General features: G+C 33.2%; 5 protein-coding genes across 7 annotated transcripts; 2 read left to right on the top strand and 3 right to left on the bottom strand.

The window, feature by feature from the left end:
• Window positions 1–1478: 1478 nt before the first annotated feature.
• On the top strand, window positions 1479–6121 carry LOC123202948. The gene is made up of 11 exons (XM_044619096.1): window positions 1479–2014; window positions 2109–2200; window positions 2513–2706; window positions 3096–3135; window positions 3609–3690; window positions 3835–3912; window positions 4004–4129; window positions 4430–4551; window positions 5276–5315; window positions 5415–5489; window positions 5861–6121. Exons 1-11 carry the CDS (start codon window positions 1740–1742, stop codon window positions 5997–5999), a joined length of 1263 nt encoding a protein of 420 aa, XP_044475031.1. The 5' UTR covers window positions 1479–1739; the 3' UTR covers window positions 6000–6121.
• Window positions 6122–7034: 913 nt separating this feature from the next.
• On the bottom strand, window positions 7035–11409 carry LOC123203716 (O-fucosyltransferase 16-like). Of its 2 annotated transcripts, none has more exons than XM_044620164.1 (10): window positions 11072–11409; window positions 10909–10956; window positions 10707–10797; window positions 10508–10584; window positions 9964–10052; window positions 9651–9834; window positions 9177–9358; window positions 8932–9034; window positions 8346–8677; window positions 7035–8262 (listed from the first exon to the last, which is right to left on the bottom strand). In XM_044620164.1, the coding sequence occupies exons 1-10, from the start codon at window positions 11285–11287 to the stop codon at window positions 7806–7808; spliced, it is 1779 nt and encodes a 592-aa protein (XP_044476099.1). In that variant the 5' UTR covers window positions 11288–11409; the 3' UTR covers window positions 7035–7805. The 2 variants fall into 2 exon arrangements, with proteins under 2 accessions (XP_044476099.1, XP_044476098.1); XM_044620163.1 differs by having other exon boundaries at window positions 11066–11408.
• A 3902-nt stretch (window positions 11410–15311) lies between these two features.
• Window positions 15312–16841, bottom strand: LOC123203683 (stemmadenine O-acetyltransferase-like). The gene has a single exon (XM_044620128.1). The coding sequence runs from the start codon at window positions 16818–16820 to the stop codon at window positions 15468–15470; it is 1353 nt and encodes a 450-aa protein (XP_044476063.1). The 5' UTR covers window positions 16821–16841; the 3' UTR covers window positions 15312–15467.
• A 2553-nt stretch (window positions 16842–19394) lies between these two features.
• LOC123202628 lies at window positions 19395–20476 on the top strand. Of its 2 annotated transcripts, none has more exons than XM_044618596.1 (3): window positions 19395–19522; window positions 19616–19749; window positions 19860–20476. In XM_044618596.1, the coding sequence occupies exons 2-3, from the start codon at window positions 19641–19643 to the stop codon at window positions 20333–20335; spliced, it is 585 nt and encodes a 194-aa protein (XP_044474531.1). In that variant the 5' UTR covers window positions 19395–19522; window positions 19616–19640; the 3' UTR covers window positions 20336–20476. The 2 variants fall into 2 exon arrangements, with proteins under 2 accessions (XP_044474531.1, XP_044474530.1); XM_044618595.1 differs by having other exon boundaries at window positions 19821–20476.
• Window positions 20477–20621: 145 nt separating this feature from the next.
• Window positions 20622–22690, bottom strand: LOC123202627 (dolichol-phosphate mannosyltransferase subunit 1-like). Its single transcript, XM_044618594.1, has 8 exons — window positions 22488–22690; window positions 22296–22395; window positions 22165–22198; window positions 22012–22088; window positions 21680–21705; window positions 21411–21575; window positions 21211–21325; window positions 20622–20890 (listed from the first exon to the last, which is right to left on the bottom strand). Exons 1-8 carry the CDS (start codon window positions 22586–22588, stop codon window positions 20786–20788), a joined length of 723 nt encoding a protein of 240 aa, XP_044474529.1. The 5' UTR covers window positions 22589–22690; the 3' UTR covers window positions 20622–20785.
• Between the last annotated feature and the right edge of the window lie 850 nt (window positions 22691–23540).

Below are 23540 nucleotides of genomic sequence, written 5' to 3'. Positions count from 1 at the left end.
TTTTTAATTAATATGATAAATAATATAAAAAATATTTAAAAATAATTATATTTAAAGACATCTAAGCAAAATAATTTACTAGTAATCTTTTATTACATTTAACCAAACACAATAATTATTTATACCTATCAAATTTTATCAAACATAGTAATCATTTATACCCATTAATCTTCAAATAATCTATCTTCAAGGTAATCTTTCTATTTTAGTAATCAAACATTACCCAAACCAAACACCCTGTAAAGATAATATAATTTTTTTATATAAAAAAGTAAAAAAATTGGACTCATTTCAATTTAGTTTAGTTGAATTCAAATCAATGATTATAATTTAAAAGAGTCATTAAATTGGATCGACAAGTAATTCAAATCCTAATAATTGCAACATATAAAACTTAGACTGATTCCTTCTTCGGGTTATAATTTCCCCAAACTGAGTGAAAAATAGTAATTTTTTAGGGTTTACATTTTATAACTGACTGTGAGCAGGACTCCAACCTATAATTTCAAATAGCCGAAAAGGATTAATTCCCAGCCAAAGTTTGTTGATCTCCTAAGTTATTACTCTTTTATTATAAAAATATCATTTACCCACTCATAAATGATTAAAGTTAATAAAATTCTAACCAATTAAAGTTTTATTTCTTTCTCTCATCTCCCTAAACCCTAAAAACAAACAATTTATCTTGTAAGTCAAGTAGTAAAGAACAATATTCTCTCCCCTAGGGTTTAGTTTTTAATTTTCAACGATATCTCTGATGCCATTGGCAGTTGCCTCTCTCTCTCGATGCCTCCTCATCCTCCAACAGTGTCTCTCTTATCATTTCTCCCTCCTTTAACTGACTATTTAAATTAAAAAGATGAAATTCTTCATCTTTTATGATAAAGACTAAATATCTCATATTTATTTGAGAAGATAATTATCTTTTTAGAAAAGCGATGCACGGTTATCAGAGAGAGAATAGATGCTGAGGTAAACTATCGGAAGAAAATGAATCGTCAAGAGGGAGAAATCACTGTAGATGGTGATGGAGAAAGTGACTGAATATTAAAATTAAACTGTAAGGGAAAAAATATTACTTTTTAGGGTTTAATAATTTTATTAAAAGTGATACTTTAAAATTTGATCTAAATAAAAATTATTATTTTTTAAAATTTAAAAAAAATAAAAATTAAAAATTATTTTTAATATTATAAATAAAATAATAATTTTATTTTTAAAACCGATAAACTTTACCATTCATAAATAGCTCAATAAAATTTTTAAAAATAAAAGACCGGAAAATGCGAAAACGTTATTCAGCCTTTTGGGTTTTCAATACTATTTTATTCAAAATATAAAAATTTAAAAAAACGAACGGCTTCAAATTGGACACGTGTTAAACCAAAATAGCATAACGATACAAAATACAAGTGGGACCTATCTGCTGACGTGTATTACAATTAATTCCCAGGTTTCGCAGGCCGCAGGCGCCGTACGTCGCCACACAAACCGCTAACCGATCTGATCTCTCTCTCTCAATTCAAATTCAAATTCAAACTCAAAACTCTTTCCATTTCTTGTCTACTTTGAAGGAGCTTCAAAAGTCCCCTCTTCTTCAAAATGTACCCAACACAAGGATTCCCCGAGATTCCCTCTTCTTTTCCCATTGGCTCATTTTTTTATTTTTGTTTTTTTTTCTATAAATAAACAATCTATGAATTCTGTTTCATTATATTTTTATGGCATTTTCGTGATCAATGGCGGCGGCTACTTCTACTGCTCAGCTCGATTTCAGACTGAGGGATGTCTCTTGTTTGCTTAATAACAGTGACAATGGAGAATTCAAAGAGTTGAGGAAGTGGAAGAGAGTTTGTTTTGTTAGAAACCCAGTGGCTCGGATTAGTTGTTGTTGCTCTGATTCGGTTGTCCCGATTCGGAGAATCAGCGGGTGTTCACGAAGGAGTGGGGAGAAGGCTTCTCATAGAGTCCGAATTCAAGCCTCCTCGTCAGCATTGCCCTTTGCTTCTGCTCAGTAAGTCAATAGACATGATTCTAAACTATTATAATGATCATTTCTCTTTGTCAGCGTTGTGATTGATGTTTTGAATTATCATTGTGTTTTGCAGATCTCGTTTTGCTTCAAAAGTAGAAAAATTTTCTCGTCCTTGTACCCCAAGGAATTCGGGCCCACAGTCTCGTGACAGTCCGCCGAAAAGAGGTATTAAAATTTTGGCTTATGGAGCAATTGATTGAGGCATGAAACTTGATAAATATAAACCAAACGAGTTGATTTTCAAGACATGAAAATCATCCATGGGACATTCGGTTTGAATAAAATTGTACACAAACAATCCTTTTTTAACTTACATATTCAAACTGACTGAATCATGTAATTAAGTGATGTGATGATTTACTATAATTGCATACCTCCATACATGCTACGCTGCCGGATTATTGAAGTTGTAACATGTGATGGTTTTTAGTATCTCTAATAGAAGATGTTGGGTTCATTTATTATGTTTCATTGTAGACACGGGTATTGCAAATGAGAAGGACTGGGGCATCAATTTGTTAAATGAAAATGTTAATGAGTCTGGCACTAATGAAGATGGAAGTACTTGGTATAGAGAAAGTGGGGAGGACCTGGGCGAGAATGGATACCGATGTAGATGGACAAGAATGGGAGGTCAGTCCCATGATAGTTCCTCTGAATGGAAGGAAATGGTATGCTACCGGTTAATCATATGAAATTTGAATGTTTGAGTGCTGTTGATATCGGGTATGTGGCAAATTGGATAATAGTTTATGGTTATAGTTGCTCTGCTATGTTTAATGGATGCCAAGGCTCCCTTGTTTCTCTTTTATAAATGTTTTGTTCAGCTGTTTTTTTCTGTTTTAAGTGGAATTTAGCCCCTTTTAAGTCTTCAATCTTGTTGAATTTTAATTTTTTAGTGCATTACCATCTATTATTTGATTTGGTTTAGCCACTGGTTCATATGCTTCTGCATAGTGGACTGTCTTGATATCCTGTGACATTGACATTGTTTTTATAACTCCATTAAGTATCATCCCAGGTAGATGCATTTAATTGGATTTATTGATCTCCTTGACAGTGGTGGGAGAAAAGTGACTGGACGGGATACAAAGAGCTAGGTATATTACTTACCTTGTTATTCCAACATTTTATCCTAGAAAACCCACCACAGACAACTATTAAGAAAATGGAAAAGCTCAAAGCTGTTTCAATTTTATCCAAATCAGAAATGCTTTTTCTAATTTTACCTGCTGTTGTTTTCTATAAATTCTTTTCAATACCAAAATATGACGAAACATTTTTTACCAGATAGCCAGCTGTTGCATGCATGTCATTTAGTCATTTCTGCTTAAAATGCTATGGAACTCTAATAAGATACTTTGCTGAAAAGTACTTACAAACTGTGAAACACATTTTATCATAACCTTGACTAGAGTAATGCCATAAAAATCAACAGTTTTCATATGCAAATGAATTCAAAGTCATATTAGCAAAATTTGATGAACCAGTTTACAAAACCTAGGCTTTTACTGTTTGGCGGCTTACAATTGAAACTTAGATCCTCGCTCAAGGAAGTGTACACATTCCATAGGTGTGGAGAAATCTGGAAGAAATGCTGAAGGTGATTCATGGTGGGAAACATGGCAAGAAGTGCTTCATCAAGATGAATGGAGGTCTTTTTCTACTTTTATCATCTGCAGTAAAAGATAACGGCATATCCTTACTTTCCTGTTATCAAATCTGAACTAAAATTTTTTCACTTTACTCTGTACCCAAATTTTTTATTTTAGTTCCTTTTAATGTTTTTGAAACTATAGCAATTTAGCAAGGATAGAGAGAAGTGCTCAGAAACAGGCCAAATCAGGCACTGAAAATGCTGGATGGTATGAGAAATGGTAAGCCAATTTTACTGTATAATTATTACAAGTATACATTAACAACACTGTTGATTTGCTATATTGGTAAAACATTTTATTTTGGACTCAGGTGGGAAAAGTATGATGCTAAAGGTTGGACTGAGAAAGGGGCACATAAGTATGGTAGACTGAATGAACAGTCCTGGTGGGAGAAGTGGGGAGAGCATTATGATGGAAGAGGATCTGTTCTCAAATGGTTATGAGCTGTCCTTTAGACCTGTATTTGCTTTCCACAAGTTATGTACTCTATATACATCAGTAGGCTTGTCATGTGATGTTGGTTACTCAAGCATGCTTTGAAAATTTAGATGTTACATTTGTTTACAGTTTAGCACACCTGTCTTGTGGTAGGATGTAGAATATTTCTGAATCTAATATTTATATAAGGTGTGTTGTAGGACTTGCTAAATTAGTCTGCCATTACTTTTTGTGTAGTCTAAGTTTCCCAACTTGAATTTCTTGTAGTTTCACTTAATTTATATTTTCTATTCCTCAGGACAGATAAATGGGCTGAAACTGAATTGGGAACCAAATGGGGAGATAAGTGGGAAGAGAAGTTCTTTGCTGGCATTGGTTCGCGTCAAGGGGAGACATGGCATGTATCTCCGAGTGGTGAACGTACGCCTCATCCTTTTTCTTCCATCTATTTACATATGTTATTTTGATGACATTTCATCTATATTCTTTTCTAGCATTTGTCTAGAGTTTCTTCTAATGATCTTAGTAAAATGCATGGGTGGAAGAACTCAGTGATAACTAATGGTTTTATTTATCATGATTAGAGAGTATATAATAATTACATAGTCTATCACTAGTGTTGACATTGTCAATATTTACTTACCTCTAAAAAACATATTTGTTGACATTCATGATGCAATTGAAGCATTCTTATCATACTTGATAGGATATATTTTTAGTTCAACTTTTATGGTGGTTATTACTCTAAAAGGTTTCATGATTGACTCTCTTATTGAGTCATTATCATTAAAAAATTTTAAGATGTCATACAATTAATTATAATTAAGAATTCTTTTTTCTTTTTGAGTTTTATTATGTGCACTAAAAATGAATATTGATTTGTATAGTAATGATGATATGTGACATTGTGATTAAATATTACTTTATTCTTAATTCAAAATCACTTAATTATATATAGTAATACATTATCTTTAATACACAAATTAGTATTCATTGTTAAAACACATAGTCTTATTTTTTCATTTTGCAGTGATGTGCATATTGGTTTATATGAAATGATCATGCATTTGCCTAAATAAAACATACACTGAGATATTTATGTTAGGCCTTTAACTAAGAATTTACTTTATCTTATGTCTACTAGGTTGGTCAAGAACATGGGGAGAGGAACATTTTGGAAACGGGTATGAAATAGATTAAAGATCATTTTTAGTTAACAACATCATCCTGTTCTTGCATGTGTTTAAGAGGTGAAATTGAATGGTCATTTTTCTCTATGCCAGGAAAGTTCACAAATATGGCAGAAGCACCACAGGTGAAAGCTGGGATATCGTTGTGGATGAGGAAACCTATTATGAGTAAGAATATGTTTTTTGTACTGTTCGTCATGGGTTAAATCTGGTCTTTTACAATGGTGGATGTGGATCTGATTTGAGATAGCCAGACTCGTATCCATAATTTGGTTCAAACTGATCTTGAGCTGACACTCTAACTCTGCAACTCAGATTGAGATCAGTTTGTTATTCATTCAATAATAATATTCATTCCACTGACAGTCCTCTGGTGATATTATGTATATGCTTAAACGAGTTCTAGTTCAGGCTGGGCATTATAGATTCAGTTGAATTTAAACCAGTTCCAAACTGGGCTCAGATCAAAATCACCCTTACTTTTTATGCTGCGTGCTGTGGGCTAAAATCTGGTTCATTTGTTCATTGTTTTCTTGAAGGGCTGAACCTCACTACGGATGGGCTGATGTTGTTGGTGATTCAAGCCAATTGCTATCAATCACTCCCCGGGAGAGGCCACCTGGTGTCTACCCAAATCTAGACTTTGGGCCGTCAACTTCTACAGATGATAATAATTAGTCTCATTATTTTGTTTTATTTTTAGACGTTCAAAAACTATTTAAAAGCAATCATATGGGTGGAAATACACTTGTGAATTTCTGTTCAATTCGTTTGTTTAATAATTAATTCGTTCATTTTAAGCTTTGATAACCTTTAGGGCAATGTGAATTTATTATCACAACTTCGCGCTTCTTTTTAGGTTGAGATGAGAGTTTTACAGTTGAATTTTATTTGGATTAAGATTGAATTGATTAAATTTCAAATCGATTTAAACATTTAAATTTGTGTTAGTTTGTATAAAGTTAGATTATCTGTTAATGTAATTTGAATTTTAATATTTTGATCTTGTATTAATTTTAAATGAATATGTTTTAAAATTTTGTTAATCTCATATTAGATTATGTTTGAATTCAATAGATATAGAATCTAACCCTAATTAGATCACCTATAAAGCACGCACTAAATTAGGTTGCTAATCAATAAATTCTTCAAGCTCTATCACAAGGGAAACATTGTTCTATTTTCGATATAAATCCATTTGTAAATCTATAAATTTCCTGACCCAAATTACAAACCCATATTTACCAATAATTTTTTGTCTCGCCCTCTCTAATCTCTCCGATTTTCTTTTAAAAAAAAAGGTCATTTGAACTTAACAGACTTGTATTTCTTGACAATTTTTTTTCTGAATTTCCTCGAACCTTGCCTTTCAAACTTAAATCCCTTGTAAATGTTTAATTTAGAATCACTCAGGTCAATTCAATCCAAACTGCTCAAACTCATATCGATGTTCAACTTGACTCAAACCCTAGCTGCACCAAAACTCATCTCATCGACAATTATTCTTTTCATCTAAATTTTTTTTTTTTCTTTGGCAAATAAATGAGTAAAACTTAATCTTAAACTAGGCATTCTAGATTTAAGCAATCTCAAACTGTCTCTTATTTAGATTCGCTCCAACTTAAATCCACCTGTAGAATTGGTTTATAAATTAAATTCCGAATATAATTTGGATTCCATTTCCCAAATTAAAAGAAAAAAGAGAGAGAGAGCTTGCATGAAAACACTAAATTTAGAATTATTTTGTTCACCATAACTGCTGTTGATCTAAAATATAGCTACAAACAGATGATAATTACATCTCATACAGGAATGTACCACAATTCCTTCAACTTCTCAAAAATAAATATACAAAAGAACTGCAACTCACGGATAAAGCAAAATCAATATGAACTTAAGTTATTTAGAAGAAATTTTAAAAAATATATATATTAAATGATCTTTGAAATTTTTTGTTTCCTATCATTCTACTTTCCATAATGTTTCTAACATAAAATACAGTTGAAGTTCCGATTCAATTCCATGAAAATGGGGCAGAAATGATGCAATCCTGAAACCAGCTTTGCGAACAATCCATTATTATAAAAACTATTTTTTTCATTTCCAGAAAAAAAGAGGCCTTGGTACAATCCTATTCTGCAGTTCATACCTTGGTTCCAAAATTTGTCTACCATCAACCATCTTTGATCTGAGCCGCAAAAGGGAATAAAACACTTCAGTAGATTCCATTCCAGACCAAATGTCCATTGGCATGACTTATAAAATTATCCTTTGAGATTGATTAATTTGCTCGCTGTCAAATATCTAATATTCCACATATCATCCGTAAATGCCTCTTTTCATTCTCCATTCCAATGTTCTCATGTACAGTATCAAGTTCCTGAAGGACGGTTAAAACATTTTGGCTAGAGCTGCAAAATTTCTGAAGGGGACAGAAGGATGGCAAGAAATCTCCTGAAAGTAACAGATTGAGCCAAAAACCGTTTAGTCTGAAAGCATTTCTTCCAGCTCAGGCTCCTCAGAGGTGGTGACTGCATCATAATCCAAAGCTGTTCCATCATAGAGACCCTTCTCTGGAATGCCTCTTTCATCTTCATCGTCATCCATATCAGAGAATCCCAGTTCATCATCATCATCATTCTGATCGTCACTTATAATATCATCTTTTTTAGATTCAGTGTGCTCCATCCCCTTTCCAACTTTTCTAGGTAAAGAATCATTCTTTGCCTTGAGCACAGTATCTTCACAAATGCAGCAGGCTGGATTCTCATGAAACTCACCCCTGCCTGGCCTTACCTCATTTGGTTCCCCCATGAAGCCTCTCTGGTAACTACGAACTTTGGAGGCAAATACTTCCCATGTTGTGTTGGTCTGGTTTAAGAACAACCGATAGAGTTTTTTAGCATTTGGACGAATGGTGGGTTTGTGCCCAAAATATTTCCTGCAAACAACAGAAAACAATTAAAAAAGCTGGCCTCCAGTTAGAAGAATTAAAAAAATACAGGGGGAAGAAAAAATGTATACCTTCTTCCAGCTAATATTCTAGCCATATTACCATTGTTATTGGTAACAAATACATCACTTTCATCACAAACAATAAAATCTAATGCAGCCATTCGAGATGAGAATCGAGAAAATGGTTCCAACTCGTCTTTTGTTGCTATAGTCTCTTTTGAATGGAAGTGTGGAAAAAGTGCTTTTAAAGGTGCCAATGTCTCTTCCCCTCCATATACTTCACCAGAAGCAACGTAGATATGAACATCACTGCCATATCCAAGTGCTCGAAGCATTAGACCAACTTCTAGTGGAGTAAGCGGGCATTTCCCATGCCGCCTTTCCTTATCAGGGTTGCTGATCTGAAATCAGTTGAAAACAATTTTTATCATATTTCATATGCAAGATCTGTATTGGACCAACATACAGGGCCCCTAGTGAAATTCACACCGTAGAGAAAATAATACTGAGATTTTTCTTCTCTCTGAGAGAACTCAAATCTTTCAAAGGATTTAAAAAATATCTATTACATAGGGTAAAGAGATTACTTTTTGCAAACTGACTGAAATGACAAGATGATCAAATTAAAATCAGGGTTCAGTTTTGTTTGCCTTACATGTAAAGTTTTCCACCTTTTACGGATCGCACCAAGTTCTTTTCTCTCCTTATCACCTCCACCATAATAGCATCCTGAGAATGCAAGCATGTCAGGTTCAAACCTGTAAGAAAAACCATTCAGTTGCATCAAGAAACTAGTAATGAATGTAAATTCCATTGCTGGGAAACTAAAGTACAACAAGAACAAGTTTATCAGTCATTAGGTTCCAACAGTAACCAGCTACAAAAGATTTATGAATCTACCTTAGATGCAAGGCAATAAAATGTTTGCTCCTCAACCTCATTCGTTGGACCAGTTTTTCACCCATTTCATGAATAGGATCAGTAAAACTTAAAGCATGGTAGTTAACCCTACATCTCAACTTTTGCAAATCTGTATCCAACCTATTCGAGAGTCTATAATCAAACTTGGACAGCTGAACTACCTGTAATGAAGATCAAAATGTTATTTTGAAAAATTGGTGGCTATTCAAAAATAAACTGAGAAGAAAGAGTGCAACAACTACATCAAAGAGCTAAATGATTGCTACATTAATGCATTAAAATCCCTAAATGTTGAGAGTCAATAAGTAAATATATACAAACAGAAACACTAACGCTAAAATTGAAGTCAGGAAATAGAAGAATATCTGGAGTAAACTTGTTAGCATCAATGCAACAATATAAAGCATAGTGTATATAAGCCATTAAAATAAGTTATAGAGAACTGAAACTTACATGCCTTTTCAAAAGAACTGGTAATACACGCTTCTGATAACATCTTTCATTACACTTCCTTGGAACACGCATGTTATAAGTAGTCAAAGTTTTCCCTCCCTTCTTTGGAAGTTGCTTTATAATTTTTACATCTTTTGACAAGAATGATATAAACCAATCAACATCAAAAATCTCCGAAAAGTTACTGCACGAGGTAAAAAAATAAAAAACCAGTTATTTGATACCGATGGCTACTAGCAATCAGACAATCTTTTATAAACCTTTAAAAAAACAGCAAATTCAAAAGGTATTGGCACAATATATGAGGGCTAACCTAGCATCCTTCCAGAAAGACTTCTGGTCCAGCTTTGGAATAACAAGAGTAGCATTCAAAATCCGGGCAGCAACAACCGCATCTACAATCTGCCAACTATGCTTAGTAAGTTTGACACCGACAATAAACAGTTTATAATCTATTCTGTAATATCAAGAGTACATGCAACAACAAAATGTTTGGTAATTGTAGTAATATGACAGCATTATGAATCGAACAATGTTGCTAGATCAAACAACATTGGTTGCTTTATGGCACAACTCAGCAGGCCTGATTCTTCAGTCTAAGACAAGTGTTATGGGGAAAAATAACTATTGACCAAACAAAGGTGAAAACATGATAGTAACTGAAATAAGGGTTCTTCAACATTAATAAACTAAAGAATATCATGACCAATAGGGCCTCAAAACATTTCCTTCATTCATAAGTAAATAGTATAAAATAGCTTAGCGTTCTTCCCGAATAATCACTCATTTGACTTAGTATCAATTACCAAATCAACCAACAGAACACATGTTCACTGTATTGGATCATATAAAGTTACCCCAGTTCGCTGCTGATTCAAGCCCCCACTAGCAGCTATTGCCAGGTATCTATTAGGACAAGTTATGTCTTCAGCCTCTGCAATACGATCAACACAGTTCACCTTAATGTATAGGAAATCAAATTAAACCATACCAGTAATAGTTCCATAAATTTGAATCTAAAATCGCAATACATAAAAATTAAAAACTAATACCCACTTGCAAACTTCTTGCTAGAATCACTGCATCCATGATAATATTGGGCATTTCTTGAGCTCCAAATATCACGATCTAAAGAGCCACCATCTTTCTGGTCCTCAAAAACAAACAAAACAGTCTCATCATAAGGAAACCAAGATAAAAGAAACCCTAAAAAACATTTTTTTATTATTAATTACTAATTCAAATATAAATCCCTAACCGGAACACGGAAAACAGTTACTCCATTTGAATCATCAATCAGCGTCGACTGCATAAAGAATTTGAAAAATGAGCATCAGAAATCGTCACGTGTACTGAAGCAGGAGATACCAATATAAAATTAATTATTTGAAAATTTGAAAGGAATGAAATGCCACCGATACGTGGCTGGTGCTGTGACGGAGCTGATCGGAATCGGTGGGAGAAGGAGCCAGAATGGAGAGAAGAAGGAAGAGAACGAAAAGAAGTACGAAAATGGCGGAGATGACAGGGAGGAGAAGACGGAAGAGGTTGTTGTTGTGGTGGTGGTAGTGATGACGGCGGCGCTGAGAAGCCATTTCTGTGTTGTGTGAAGTGAAGAGGCAATGAATTGAATTCATTCCATTATACGCAGCGTTTTAGATGTGATTCAATCAGGAAGGAAGGCAAAGCTAAGCTTTGAAGAAGTCTGAGAGAGAAGAAGAGCGTCAGCGTAAGCGTGAGCTGAGCTGAGCTGGCACTCTGTTTTTGGCCTTTTTATTTTATTAGTAGTTACTGTATTTTTGTCAATTTATTTTTAACTAATTTGATTTGACCTTTCATAAATTATTTATATTTGGAAAATTTAATTACTAAATTTCGGATGAGCACCAAAGTTTGGATTCCATCAGACTTGTTCGTGTTTGAAATCAAATTGGATGCAACAATTAAGTTCAAATTTTAATTGATCTGAATATTTAAATTTAAATTAATATATATTAAATTTAAAATTAAATTATTTTGAATCAGATTCCTCTTATTTATTTAGAACTAATTTTTAAAGATTTGAATTAATTGGGTAGACACATGGCAACAGATAAACAAGGGACAAAAATGATTGCTTGTTGGTAGAGGAAATGTGGGGGTGAACTTCAGATACAATTTTAATGTATTTTTCTCTTTTTTATAATAAAAGTAGATTCAAATGTAGATCAATTCCAAGTAAAATATGGTTATAGAAAGGCCAAAGGAGTATTTCCCACCCAAAGTATGCGTTTTTCTCAAGTTTTTCTCTATTAACTATAAAAATATCATTTATCTATTCGTGATCGGTTAAAATTAATGGTTTTAAGGGTAAAATCGTCATTTTGTCTGTATTATTAAAAATGAACTTAAATTTGATTTTATTTTCCCTCATAAACCCTTAAAACTAACAATTTTTTCAATCTAAATTTTAAAAAATTGTATTTTCCCCCCTAGAGTTTTCAATTTTCTGAGTTAGTTTTTCGATGTCGTTTCTTCCTCTCCGACGACCTCCAAACGACTCATCTTCCTCTCCAACACGGCCTCCTTCCTGTAGTTGTCCTAGGAACTGTCGTCGATGAAGACGACGGATGAAGACGAGGTCTTCATCGATGACGAAGACTCCTCGTCGACGAAGACCTCGTCTTCGTCTCTAGACGAAGACAATTCGTCTTCATCGAGATGAAGACGAGTCGACGATTGTGCCTAGCATAATTGCCAGAAGGAGACAACGTCAAAGAGGAAGATGAGTCGTCTGGAGGTCATTGGAGAGGAAGAAACAACGTCAGAAAACTAACTCAGAAAATTGAAAACCTTAGGGGGGAAAATGTAGTTTTTTAAAACTTGGGTTGGAAAAATTGTTAGTTTTTAGGGTTTAGGGAGAAAAATAAAATCAAATTTACGTTTATTTTTAATAATACAGACAAAATGACGATTTTACCCTTAAAACTGTTAATTTTAAAGGGCCACGGGTGGGTAAATGGTATTTTCAAAGTTAATTGGGAGAAACTTAGAAAAAACACATACTTTGGGTGGGAAATAGTGCTTTGGCCTTATAGAAATGGAGAATGTGGTAACGGCAGCTACTCGCCTATGCGTATCCCAAATGACTTTTTAGTGTACAATTAGTCTTGCATCCATCACCTAACCACCGATCAGAGGTGAAAGTTGGATTGAATTTAGATCATTATTTAATTTGAATATGTCAAATTTAAACCTAACAAATTTTAGTTGAAGCTCGGTTTCTTGTTGATGTTATTTTATTGGAGTTTATCTTCCTAATTTTTTTTTACAATTTTTTTATCTTTTTATCTATTTTTCTGTATTTACATTAAAAAATTTTACTAAATCTCAAACTAATTTTTGTTTTGAATTTTGGATTAGTTTAAATCTATTTCTATAGTCAATTGTCGATAAAATAAGTCTACTTTTTTAGGCTTTGACAAAAGTTTTATAGAAAAAACACAAAAATCTTTATCAAAAGAAAAACAAAATTGCCTTCTCACAAATTATGAGTCAACTAAACTCAATTTGAAAGTTGATTTTTCATTCAAGATCAAATTGACTCAAATTGACCAATTGTTAATTGCCCACACAATAGGTTTGATTTCCGGTCTTAAATAAAAGCTCCATCAAGAAAAACATAATTAATATAATAGATGTAGATGGAATAGACCCAAATCTGAATAGTCTTGGTTCGAGTTTTGATTTCTGATCTTAGACAAGCGACTCATCATGAAAAGCATAATTAATATAGATGGATACAAATCAAATTAAGCCAAGTCTAAATACCCTTAATTCAAATTTCGATTTCCTATCTTAAACAAATGCTTCATCATGAAAAAAAAAATATAATTAATATAGATAGATACAAATCGAATTAAGCTAAATTTGAATAACCTTATGGCTAAAACCTTTCGGATCAGAGCTTAAATATGACGCCTTAGACCACTTGCCTAAATTGTCTACTGTTATAAAAAGTATCTTAATTTATTAATCATTTCACTTTTTTGTAAAATTTTCTGCTTTCAATTTTGAGCAAAGATCACATCAATAACCTACAAAAGTGAAAAAGAATTAAAAATAAAAAATAAAAAAATCGTGAAACATAAGATTGTGATTTTTATGCTTGCATTGTAACATATCAAATGTCAAAAGGTGTAATCATATGAGTAAATGTGTTGATTTCTTGTGGCTCGCTTTGAGATATTGTAATTTGCCCTCCATTTTAAGCAAAGAATTATTCCATTCTTTTACAGTTCAATTAAAGGTGGCAGTGGGTTGTATAGGTAAGTAGACCCGTAAATTTGTGGGTCATTTCAAAACCTGCAATAAAATGGGTTGTGTTGAGGGATCATAGGAAAATATACAGATATTAATAATTAATAATTAAAAAAATAAAAATTATATCTTTACGGATCGACCCATAAAAAGCCTTCAACGACATTGTTCGTTGTGTCATGAATTGTGTTACAAGGCCCGAGACTTGACAAGTCAACATGGCTCGCCAAAAACCACATTTCTGCAACCCTTAGCACAACACGACATAACCTTGTGCATGTTGGGCCGCCCTTTGCCGCCTCTAATCCCAACTAATCAAAATGAAATAAATCAATTGAGAAAATAGAAGAAAAGCGGCGGGGATGGTGTGAAATTTAATTTAAGAGCTGTAAAACATATTAATTTTTGTATAAAGTAAAAAAATATATTCTAACTATTAAAATTATGGCAGAAAACACTATTTCCTACTCAAGATATAGTAAAACTCTAAAATAATCCTTTTTAATTTTTAAAAATCCAAACACTTATTTATGAATAAAATTTCGTTAAAAAACTTCATTAAAATTTAGAGTAAAATTGTTATTTAATAAAAAAATGAAAAACATAAAATTGATTTTATTTTCTTTTAAGTTAAAAAACTAACAACTTTATTTATATTTAAAGTTTTCAAATTTTAAAAACTAGCATTTCTCCTTCCTCCAACCAAACTTAGGGTTTTTTTTCTTTTAACTTTGACTACTATTTTTTACGAACAACGATTTATTTTTCTTCCTCTAACAACCTCAAACGATATCTAGATTAAAAACTTTAAACGTCATAATTATAATATATCATAATATAATTAAATAATTTTAAATTAAAAATAAAATAATATCAAAATCTATACCTAATTGTTATTTTAAAATATGAATAGTCAATTCTATGATATATTATTATATAATGTAATTTTGATATCCTCCCAACTACGTGATAATAAAAATAATATTATTTGTTTTAATCTATTGGAAGATCAATAGATTAGATATATTTATAAGATAAAACCTGATAATAAAATATTTAAACATTTTTATAGGTTTAATGATAATATAAATTATAATTTGTTAATATTAAACACAAATTGCATACATGAGAATGCCTTAAAATATAAGTCTAATATTATTTGTTTTTCTTGAGATTGAAATCAGGGTGAATCTCCTCTTTGATTTTTTTTTTAATATGCAAGTTTTGGTATAGTTTTCTCCTAGGAAAAGTAATTTAATAAGTATTATTGTCAGTTTTAAAGGCCTTTTCATGAAATAGAAACTTGAAAAATAGATTTATCAATTTCAGTTTGATCCTCTTGATCGTTTATCAATTTATTGATTAACTAATATTTTTCTCAAGTAATAGATTTATTTGTTTCCAAGACAACTAATTCATAAGGGTTTTTAGATCTATATGTGTCTTACATGAGGTCAAATATAATCCAAATCAAACTTAAACAAGATTCAATTTGATATTGACTCAAACCCAAAGTCATCAAATTAGCAAAGGACTCGGATCAACTGAAGCAAATCTGAGGAACTCTGGGTTGCTTACAAGTATATTCATGTCTTTCTCATCCAAAGTCAACCAAGCTTCCATGCCATCACCAGATTTCGTTTCAACCAGAATGACGAGGTTCATAAAAACTTGACTGCTTAAACCAACGCTGCTCACCCATACTGGCTTCCCCCATCCGAAGTCGTTTTCATAGAACCCGAATTTACACCAGCTGCTAAATCCAAAATAATCTACTTCATCTTTGGCCCCAAACTCGGCCATCTCTTTCAGTGACTCAGACATTACAGCGTTGCCTTGTTGGGTACTCGTTAGCGTCTTGACAAAGTCACCATCGAATTTTGATATTGCCCTTCTCATCTTGGCTGCCAAGTTATGCAATTCTGGGTTGTATGTATTCGGGCTGCATTCGGCAGCTGCTAGCCAAAGGAGGTTCCCTGTAGAATAATCTGATATGGGAGGCACCATTCTTGTACGAAGATTCACTAAGTGGGTCAATAAAGACGGCCTTGATGATGAGCCGTTTTTGTCTTTTGAAGCAGCCATGGTGTACTTCCATATGAAAGCTGAAACTGCTTCAACCCTTGTGGGATTCTTCACAGTTGAGCTTGTGGACTGGTTCTTGAGAGTGGTTATTGCTGAAGCATCGAAAACAAATCTCCTTGTAATACAATTACCTTTTATAAACAAACAACCCCATGTCGCCATTGCTGTGTCTCTAAGCCACAAATCATTTGCAGGAAAGAGCTGCGAATTAGCAAACAAGTTGGGGTATATTTTTTTGTCGCAGCCACGAACTGTTGAAGTCCATGCTTTGAGAAACGTGCTCAGAGCGGCACCATCGACGATCCTATGTGAAATGCAGACGCCTACGGCGATGCCACCACAATCAAAGACATTTATTTGAATGTTAGTCACGCAAGCTCCTGCAGTTGCCAATTCCTTCGTATTAATGAGATCGCAAGGAAGGAATTCATGCAGCAACATGAGGTCAGGTTGGCTGAGGAACTCTTCAACACAGCAGTTAACCCGAGTCTCAACATAATAAGCACCTTCATCGTTGCATTCGATGGAAAGATCATCTTTCATCTTTCCCGCAAATGGGTAAAATCGAGTCAAAGTTTCTGATAAAGAGGTCTTTAGCAAGGCCAATCTTTCTTGGATGTCAAGATCATGGCTAGCAGTGGAGTCATTCATCGCATAGAAGAAGACGATCGGAGCATATGGACAACAGATAAGTTGATCCAGAAGGGAAAGCTTGAAGATTTTAAGGTGTTGAGGGGTTGGGGAAGATGGCTTTATATTTTCTCTGGAAATGATATGAACTTCCATTGTTGCACCTCTCTAGCTGATGAAAATGCAACGGGCTTCAACTAAATTTATAACAGAGTAAATCACACTTTCCCACCCAAGGTTTGGCCCAAAAAACCCTTTTCCATCTTTATGACATAAATAACTCTTTCTCACCAAAAATCAAAATTTAAAATTTTTATTACCCATGATAATTTCATTTTTTAAAATTATTATATCACCCCAAAATTGACAATTTTTTTTTTTAAATATCAATGTCCAGTTTGCACAACACCCCATTCTCTCTCTTTATTTTACTTTCCCCCCGTCTTTCCAACCAAATTGTCAATAATTGAGCTCCTCCAAAAGCTACACCACCACCTTTGTCAAAAACTTGTTCGATGACTTCTACCATCCCACCATTGTTGATGAAATATGATGGTACAAAGTCGTCAGAGTTCATCTCGAATACTCGATACTATTAATTCATTGAAGAAATCTGACTATGCCAATTTCTTCGCAAGCTTCTAGTGAGATGGGGAGGGGTGATGAAGATGGTGAGACAAGATTTCAGTAGTCAATAATAAGTGTTAAAATTTCTAAATTTTTACAAGTATGAAATTACAGGTTTTCTAATATGTAAATAAGAATAATTATCATTTTTAAAATATTTAAGTTTATTTTTTTTAATTTATGTATGATAAAATTAACTTTTTTTTTTTTTAGCATCATTTGATTTTAGAAGAAAAATATTATTTACAGCATCAAAGAGGAAAAGTGTTTTTAAGCCAATTATTGGGTGGCAAAATGTAATTTACTCTTTATAATATGTGAAGAGATGGAGACAGATAGAAATATAGTACTTGAAGGTGCGACAACATATTGAAGTTGTCTCCAAGATTCCTTCTTATCGTGAAAGCGAGGTTTTGGTTCCCACTTGAATTGCCCATTAGGAGATGTCCTTTTATCTTACATTATTAATACTTAAGACATGTTATGATGGAAGCCAAAAAAACCAAAGCATATCAAACAAAAACATATAATTTCCGGGGAATATGTAAGAAAACAACCTAAGGACAAAAGATGAAGAAAATTTTAATTTAAATCAAATCTAATTTTAATTTACCTAAGCGGAATAAAAAGCCGGGAAATCCCATATGAGATCACTGAGCTACGTGAGTCTAATATTTCCATTATCATCACAAATCTATGAAAATCATCTCTAAACCACACTGACTGATCATCATCTCTCCCAGAATTCGATTAAGCCATATACAACAAGAAATAAGTAAAGAAACTCGGTCTTTAAAATATCTGATCTAGAAGGATTTGTTTACGTTGTGATGATGAAAGTTGGTACGCAATGATTGACAGCATGATAGTTTGAGGATTAATTATGAATTAGGTAATTATGTGATAATTTAAATTATAATCGGCATCAACATCGCCGTCTTGTCACTTCTATTGCAGTATTGAACGGCTCTTGCTCTCAGATTATACATTATTTTGTTGAGCTGATAACGACCTTCGTTCAATATAATAAACTGTCACTGTAGCATACGACGAAGCTCCTCCTGTCACCACTTTAAACGTTAGGCTGCAAAATTTAAACGAAATGTACAGCTATCAGAATCGCATTGCGTAAACAAAGAAATATACGAACAGATAATAAAAACAAAACAATGGAGAGTAGGGATGGACAGGGACTGCTTCAAGTTCGAATCAACTTTATAATACTCAGATCAAGTTTGATTTTGAGTTTGATAAAACTAATATATAATATTATCAGATAATTATTATTGGGATAAATCGAATCATTAACGAGATAAATAATGTCAACAAATAGATAAGTAAAACGAGTTATAAATTTAAATTAAATTAACCCAGATTGAATCCACTCTAAACAGAAAGGGATGAACTGTATACCTTGAGAGTAACAAAATTGTGAAATTAAATGAAAAGCTTAGTTCGTTTCAAGAGTAAAATTGAGTTAAGTTATGGATTTTGAAGTAGAGGGAGAAGAGGCAGGGGAACTAAAACGAGAGAGAAACACAAGGTGGCATGTAATGATTAAGAAAGGTGTGATTAGGGTGAAGTTTCAGGCCACTCTAGCCCTGAGCTTGAACAAAACCCGAAAATCTTACTAAAATATAATTTTGTTCAGCCTGTTCAAAGCTCAAATATTGTTCACCTTGCTTAGTTCAACTAATGGACTTATAAATATTATAACTTAATCACATATAATCCAGTCATGTGCTAGGGCGACTACAATTACACTTATGTGGGTGCAATTTAGATCAAATCACACTTGAATATGTATAATGTAATTGGGATTATATCTCCCTAAATATATATATATATTTATATATAGAAGAATCATTAGTGACCTCTTTTAAGGGTAATATAATAATTTCATAAAAGCGAAATAGTTATTAAATAGATCATTATTTAGATGCACACAATCCTTTAAGTTACGTTTTGGTTGGAAATTTAAATAAATTTAAGGGTTGCAAAGAATTTTTCCTAAACCTTGGGCGAGAATAATAATTTACTCAAAATATTTTAACTTAATCGGAAATGATCAATCTATCAAATTTCAATGATTCTAGGCCGTCCGATAAAAGATATAACCGTTGAGAGCGCTCTCTGACATTTGAAATTTCAAACGGACATCTCAGGCCACTAATAAAACCAGTTTTAGACAGAGAAAAAGGCAACGATACAGAAAGAGAAGCAACAAAAAGGCGAGAATTTCTCTCTCTATGTTCCTTGTTTTAATGTTCCAAATTGAATCACTCACTGATACACTACGTTTCTTTCAATCTTTCTTTCTTCAGAGTTCAGTTTCTATGTAAAACAGCCATGTCTAAGATGAAAACTGATAGCAAGCCTCCGCTGGCTAGGTCGCCAATTCGGGTTCGACCACGTCGAGTCCTTCGATCAAACTCAAGTTCTCTTCAAACCCCTCCAGGTAAATATTCTTTAATGTTTCTTTCTTTCTTTCATTTTAGCTAAAATGTTTTATGGTGCATCAAACGTCAGGATCTTTGACGAAATCTCAAAAGTTAATCCGTGCATCAGACATTGAAGAATCAGATCTTCGACCTGAATACCGCACAATTTCCTGCGAGTTTCAGGCCCTGGCAAAGATGGTTCAAGATGAACTCGGGGACAGTAAATTGGGTAATAACAATAATAAAGCTAGGTCGGGTACTGAGTTGATTGGTAATTCGAGTTTTTTCTTTGAAAGGGGTAGGTTTTATGAAGATTACTCAGCGCGAAGAAATGAGAGGCTGAAGAGAAAGAAAAATGAAACAGGTGACACGGCAAAGACTCCGTATGAACTTGGTGTTACGGTTGAGTCTTCGAAAAGGAGGGAATCGAAGAAGCTAGAGGGTCTGAGGAAGTCTGTTTCTGCTGCTTATTCTGTGGAGAGAAGTGAGCCCAGATATACGCTGAGAAGCATGACCAAAGAGAACAAGAAACCTCCTCTGCCTTTCAATTCTGTAATTGACACTCAAAGCAAAACTGGGGCTCGTAGAGTCAGGAAGATATGAATGTTCATTTTACGGATTCTTTTTTTTTGCTTTTAGGGTTATGTTTTAGGATGACTGAACTTCATTCATGAATCAAATCTGTTTTCATTGCAATTTCAACAGAAATCTGATTGAATGAATGTTCTATGGCTTTCACTACTAGCAATCTATTCAGGTATACTTATCCTTTCTCTGTTCCCTATTTTCAAATCCAAGTTCTGGATATTTTCTAAATAAAAGCAACAAAGATATTCATAACACAACAAAATCAAACTGACTATAATATGATATTCATAACACAACAAAATCAAATTGACTATATGATCTTTTTTACTAAAAAGAAATTTGCACCTGTTCTGTGAAAAAATTATTCCAAGATTTGTTTGTAACTAAAAGCCTATATTCTTGACAGCAACAAGAGAGGGGATACATAAGAAATACTTCAGATGATTTGTACAAGATATACTGCATTTATGTTGTGATGAGAAGATACAGAAGGCCTTTCAGATATTCAACGATTTCTGATCCTCCAAGCTTTGAACTTCCGAATACTCTGTCAACAAAAGTAATTGGAACCTGTGGAAATGCAGGAAACACAGATTAAAGAAGCCGCTTTAAATTGTTTAAACACACCTACAAACTGAATACATAGTATGTCAAAGGGAATGCATACATAGAGAGTACATCGGTACATGTAGAGTGTGTGTGCTTGGGGTCAGGTGGAAATCAGAAAGACAGTTCGTGGACAAATACAACAATATCTGCATATTCTGCAACTCTAAAATATTTGTAAACTTTGCTTCTATAGATTCAAGTTATAAAATTAGCATTCATTTTTAAATGATTTACAGGCACTCTCAAGCATACATCACCATAAGAGAAATTGAGAACTTCACCTCTTCAATGTGGTAGCCCTTTCTAGAAGCACGAACAATCATCTCCATTTGGAAAACATATCCTTTACTTACACAGGAACTAATAACATCTTCAAGCACCGATTTCCTATAAAGCCTTTAAGAACAAGAAATGTCAGTTCTGAACTTGTCAAAGTGAAAAAAATTTTGAATAGCTTAATACTTCAAACCAATATATGTACCGGAATGATCCAGTCAGATCTGATACACCAGGCCATAAAAGTGTGTGTGCAAGGACGTTAGCTCCCCTACTTGTCAGCTTTCGCATGAGATTCCACCCCTGTACACCACCACCCTTAACATACCGGGTTCCAGTAACTATATCTGCTCCAGTCTCCAAATGTTTCCTAATAAAAGATGTTGCTAAATTATACCAAAAATACTCCAAGAAATTAGGCATCCTCAGCTACAATGGAAGAGCACAATAAATATAGACAAGAAAGCTTCTTACTTGATGAAGCTTGGCAAATACTTGGGCTGCCACAAAATGAAATAAAAAAAAAAAATGTCACTGACACACAGGAAGATAGCGTGATGAATGGAATTTAAGAACAGCGCAAGAACAGAAAAGTAAACTTTATTCTAATTTAGACATTATAAACCATTTAGCAGATGATTATTATTAAAGACAGTAAGTTAAATTTCCCCAGCAGTCAAACAAGTAGAACATCCAAATCATATATCAGAGATTAAAAGTCCATGTCAATCTGGTTTCAGTATTCTCCAATATAACATTTCAACATTGTCAAATAGTATAGTCCACAGCAGAAAACATTCACTTACATGGTGAGAAAGATCAGCATCCATGATTACAACAAAATTTCCTGAAGCATGCTTCAAACCATGAACGTAAGCCGTCCCTAAATCAAACAAGTATATCAAGATTCTTTTTTTTCAACACTAAAAACAATTAATAATGTCGATTAAATTACGCACCTAACCCAAGTTTCCTTGGTCTAGGTCTTAAGAGCTGCACCATCAAAGACACAAAAGCAGAATTAGACAGCACTTTTTACCTCCCAAAAAAAGTTCCAATAAGATCCAGTTGTAATTGTTATGATGCTTACAATACGGTCGTCTCCATACAATTGCTGCAATTTTTTAACAACTTCTTGTGTACCATCAGGACTCCCATCATCGACCACAATTATTTCAAAATCAAAATCCCTAGAAGAATCGAAATCGAAATCGAACTTAATTCTCACGAAACGATTATTTCGAAAAAACGATGATGCAGAGAGGACGTGGAGTTGGTTTACCGGAGATATTTGAAGATGAGATAAACAAGGAAAGCAATGTTGAGGCGTTCGTTGTAAGTTGGAACAATTATACTGTACTTGTTCTTGTTCTTCTCTTCCATATTACTTCTAGTTCGTATCGCAAAACCCCAACTGTTATTTTCTCAGCTGCTTCCACTTCGATCGGTGCAGAGATCAGTTCCGAATCAGATTCCGAATTCAGCCTTCATTCGTTGAGTCGGCTTCGATACTTTCCGAGTTCTAGTTGGGCCAGCCCGAATCTGTTGGTGGATTTATAGTTTGTTATTTTTGGGCCAAACTTGTTGGACTAGCCCATTAGTATTACACCCAACTGACCGCCTTTTCAATAAAAGAAACTCTTAAATTAAGGCGGGCTGCACAGAACAAGGTCACTTTGAGATCAAATTAAATCAAAAACACTTAATTTGAGATTAGTTTAAAATTGATAAAATAAGATTTAAACTTATATTAAAAATAATTTAACTTAGCTCAACTAGAACTTGAATATATAAATTAATATAATACAATGATTATATCAGAATTGATATACCTTTTTTAATAAATATTAACATGTAATAGGTATATATATAAGATTTTTTTCAAATTTAAAGTGTGTTTATAAATGTAATATTTGTTAAGATAATGTCGTGACAATTTAAATTTATATATTTTGAAATAGTTTTTTTTTTTTTTTTTAATTTAAGATACCTTAGGCAGTTCAACTACCACATCCCCTCCTCTTAGATTTTCAGATTTATGGGATAATTGCGAAATTTTCCAGCATAAAGCATATATGACATTCAGTCTTGCCTGATTCACATCTTATGTAGACACAAGAATTTACAGCAGTCGAGAAAATCCCATGATTAATGCCTTATTATTTATCACAAGACATGGAAAGATAAACTACCAGCTTGACTTGCAAGATAATAGAAGATGCAATGTGATGTGCATTTAATAAATATGAATTCGAGTATAATAATGTTTTATTATATAATCTAATATAATTTTATTTTTAATAAAAATTATTAAATTATATAATAATATATTATT

Source organism: Mangifera indica, chromosome 19 (assembly GCF_011075055.1).
Source record: "Mangifera indica cultivar Alphonso chromosome 19, CATAS_Mindica_2.1, whole genome shotgun sequence".
NCBI classification, from domain to species: domain Eukaryota; kingdom Viridiplantae; phylum Streptophyta; class Magnoliopsida; order Sapindales; family Anacardiaceae; genus Mangifera; species Mangifera indica.
This window is presented reverse-complemented; position numbering and strand designations above follow the sequence as displayed.